The sequence below is a fragment of the Rhincodon typus genome, chromosome 32 (genome assembly GCF_021869965.1).
Source record: "Rhincodon typus isolate 14 chromosome 32, sRhiTyp1.1, whole genome shotgun sequence".
NCBI classification, from domain to species: Eukaryota; Metazoa; Chordata; class Chondrichthyes; order Orectolobiformes; family Rhincodontidae; genus Rhincodon; species Rhincodon typus.
The window spans coordinates 15,982,092-15,985,928 of NC_063363.1; the positions used below are offsets into that span (position 1 = coordinate 15,982,092).

The 3,837-nt window shown below is 49.9% G+C and overlaps 1 protein-coding gene across 2 annotated transcripts in view; it reads left to right on the forward strand.

The window, feature by feature from the left end:
• Positions 1-2,109: 2,109 nt before the first annotated feature.
• The window catches only part of LOC109919076 (A disintegrin and metalloproteinase with thrombospondin motifs 8), a 26,039-nt gene continuing 24,311 nt past the window's right edge, over positions 2,110-3,837 (forward strand). For both annotated transcript variants that reach the window (XM_048615530.1, XM_048615531.1), the window contains exon 1: positions 2,110-3,540. In XM_048615530.1, coding sequence (XP_048471487.1) covers positions 2,677-3,540 — 864 coding nt within the window. In that variant the 5' untranslated portion in view covers positions 2,110-2,676. The remainder of the gene's footprint in view (positions 3,541-3,837) is intronic.

Genomic DNA, 3,837 nt, shown 5'->3' on the forward strand with positions numbered 1-3,837 from the left:
CAGGCAGCAAAGCCCTCATCCCAAATTCAATTTCTTTTCAAAATCCCACATTACGTGGTTTAGTTTGCAAGAGTAGACCATCACTGCCACCTGGTGTTGTGATCTGCTGATGCAACTTTGCGTGTGTGTAAGATTCGCATTGTAAATAATCAACATTCTCTAACAAAGCAGATAATACAAGCTGCGAAATAATTTACAACGTCTTGCTTTACTGCATTGAGTATATTGTTCCTATTGCATCTGTGTATTAAGTAATTAATTTCATCGGTAAAAGTTATTGAAAGTATAGTAACGGTTTACCATCATAATACCTAAAAGTAAAATTTTTAATTGACTTACATCTGTTCTCCCACAATTAATAATGACTTAAATTTCCTCTGTGACAATATGAATGCAAGGGTTTTTTAAAATTTATTGAAAACACTTCTTAATCAATATTATGGTTAAATTTTAATATATTGCAGAATTCTTAGACAACAGTGCCACCATGTGGGAAACTGCAGAACTCTTTATTTTAGGGAATTGGCAAGACACGGCCAATAAGAGGCAGGTAAATAATATTGGGGAACAGTTAAAACACAAATTGAAACCAGAAATATAGATGACTGGGACACAGCAGAGGGGAGGTTTTTTTTTTTAATTAAAGTAACCTGGTTTATTTTCCAATAAATTATTAATAAGTGAAAGGAGGCCCAATTTCCTAAATACCATTGAGTTATTCAAAATCATAAGGGCCATGTTGATCAAGAAAAAAAGTTCCCACTGTTGGGGGGATGGAAAACAAGAGGCCAAGAATTTAAGGTAATTGATAAAAGAAAGCAAATGGAGACACGATGATGAAAATTAATCTAAACCCTCCTGTACAACTTTGAAGATGGGACTTCTGTCTGCCGAGTGCAACATTTGCAAGTTTTACTGTTCTTGCGGTTTTTTTCCTCATTTTCCCTCTTCTCGCACAGTGGGATATGTTGGAAGCAGGTTCAGTGGATTCAAGACGGAATTGGATTATTGTGTGAGAGGGATGTGCACAGTTGCTGGAGAGTGGCACTTGGTGAATTCATTATTCGGAGGAGCTGGAACAGAGCAGATGGCCCGAAGAGCCTCCTTATGTACTCAAACACATGGTGAACTGCCCGGAGAGGGGGCAGGCTCTTGTCGAGCCGCCTAGTCCTTCGAATCATGAGGCCAGTAGCAGCGGCTGCGTTGCTGGGCGTGAGGTTCGCCTGCAGCCCTTGGGACTGAAGAGACCAGAGCAAGGGGGAGAGTTGGCGTATACAGCAGTCTGTGCTCCAGGCCGCTTCTCTCCACAGCCTGGAAAATAGATTTAAATAAATCACCGATCAGACAAGGGAGAGAAGAGTGGCCGCCACTCCAGGACTGCTGTACCCACTGGCCACATGCAGGGAATGACAACAGGTTTTCAATGAAGAGGGAAATTAACCTTCACAAAGAGGTGTGTAACTCAGAGGTGAATTCAATCCACTCAGTGACATTGAACTCTTCCCGTGTGTTTATTAACTTCTTTTTCCCCTTTTCAGGAATGAACCTCTAAACTCTTCCCTTGTTCCGAAAACCAGGTAAAATGTATCTAAATGAACCTAAACAAATTTCAGAGATAGTAGGAACTGCCGATGCTGGGGTCTGAGATAACAAGGTGTAGAGCTGGATGAACACAGCAGGCCAAGCAGCATCAGAGGAGCAGGAAAGCTGACGTTCTGGGTCGGGACCATTCTTCAGAAACAAATTTCAGTTGTTTGTTCTTGTAGTATTGTAAGCCCGTTCACCCTTGCCAATTTCTCACTCTCTCTCCCTTTCGATCAGTTAGACAGCAGAAGGGGACAATGAGTTGGGGAGTGGAGTAAGCGGACGTGGCTCTTTCGCGGAGCTAGCACGAACACCAGTGGGCCGAGTGGCGGTTGTCAGCTCGCTCTGAAAGACTGACCTTGCAATCCGTTTCTGCTGAGAGCGAACGAAGGAGTTAATAATATTTCTCTTTTAAAGTAAGAGAAGGGGGAAAAAATACGAGAAGGCGTGGCGATTCGGGGGAGAGGAGTTGCTGTGATTGGTGGGAGCATTGCAGGAAAATTAAAGTGGAGCCCCGGCCGGTGGTGTGAGTGATCAAAGCGTTTATGTCAATGGAGGCGGCGGAGAGGGTATAAAAAGTGAACACTTCGCAGTTTCGCACTGGTGCAGCGACCACGGGAGATCCCGCTCAGGATCAGAGCTCTGGACACCCTCACCTGCCACCACAAGCAAGAATTTCCTCCGCTTAAACCAGGAAGCCTGCACATTGCAGCAGGAGCTGAAATATCAGCAGCTTTTTGGGGACAGATAGAGAGAGAGAGAGAGAGTGAGCGAGCGAGCGAGCAGTGAGTGACTTTTCACAGTCACAAATCCTCTGCTAAACCAGGAAGACTGCACATTGCAGAAGGAGCTGAATTTTCAGCATATTTTGGGACAGATAGAGATAGCAGTGAGTGACTTTTTACAGTCACAAATCCTCTGTTATAACCAGGAAGACTGTACATTGAAAAAGCTGAGTTTTCAGCATATTTTTGAACAGATAGACAGAACAGTGAGTGACTTTTGTAGCATCCCCTCCTCAAAACAGACAAGCGGTTGCCCTCGTGTTTTTTTTCCCTCTGTCTGTCTATTTTGGGACGAGCTGGCTTTTCCATGGAGATGTTCTGCAGAGTTACTCGGTTATTCAGGACACTGCCCTTCCTCCTGTGTTGCCTCTCCCTGGCTCAGGGAGGTGCCGAGCCCTTTAGGCAGGAGCTGGTGATTCCTGTCCAGTTGGGGAACCAGCCCGAGAGCCCGGTTTACCAGCTGCGGGCTTTCGGCCGCGAGTTTACCCTCCGCTTGGTGCCCGACACCAGCTTTTTGTCGCCTACTTTCCGGGTGGAGCACCTCCCGGTGGAAGAGCCAGGGTATGCCCAGCCCCGGGTCGATGCCCTGGAGCTCGGCCGCTGTTTTTACTCGGGCCGTGTCAATGCCCAACCCGGCTCCGAGGTGGCACTCAGCTTGTGCCAGGGGCTCCGGGGCTCCTTCCACACAGACGGTGAGGAGTATCAGATCGAGCCTGTCGAGCCCGGGGATGGCCGGGCCGAGCGGCCTCACCTGCTCCGCTGGAGGAGCGCAGCAGCGTCGGGAAAAGCCTGCGCCGCCCCGGATATCCCGGGGCATCGGAACCGGACCGTGGCGGCCAGGGGCAAGAGGTTCGTGTCCGAGGCTCGGTACATCGAGACGATGCTGGTGGCGGACAGCTCCATGCTGCATTTCCATGGCGCCGCCCTGCAGCATTACCTGCTGAGTCTGATGGCGGTGGTAGCCCGCCTGTACCGGCACCCGAGCCTCCGGAACCTGGTCAGCCTGGTCGTGGTCAAACTGCTCGTGCTCCACCGCCCGAGTGACGGCCCCGCCGTCTCCAGCAACGCCGGCCTCACCCTCCGCAACTTCTGCAGCTGGCAGCGGGACTACAACCAGCCGAGCGACCGCCACCCTCAGCACTACGACACGGCCATCCTGTTCACCCGCCAGGTAAGGCCCGGGACTGCTCCGACCCCAACTCCAACGCTTTCCTAACCTCTCCCCCTGCCATCTCTCCTCTTTCTCTCCCCCTGCCATCTCTCCTCTTTCTCTCCCCCTGCCATCTCTCCTTTCTCTCCCCCTGCAATCTCTCCTCTTTCTCTCCCCCTGCCCTCTCGCTCTCCCCCTGCCCTCTCTTCCCTTGCCCCCTCTACCTCTACCTCCCCCTTTCTCTCCTCGTGCACCTTCCCTCCACTTTCTCTCCTTTTCATCCCCCCACTTTGCCTTCTTGCCCCTTCCTAATCCACT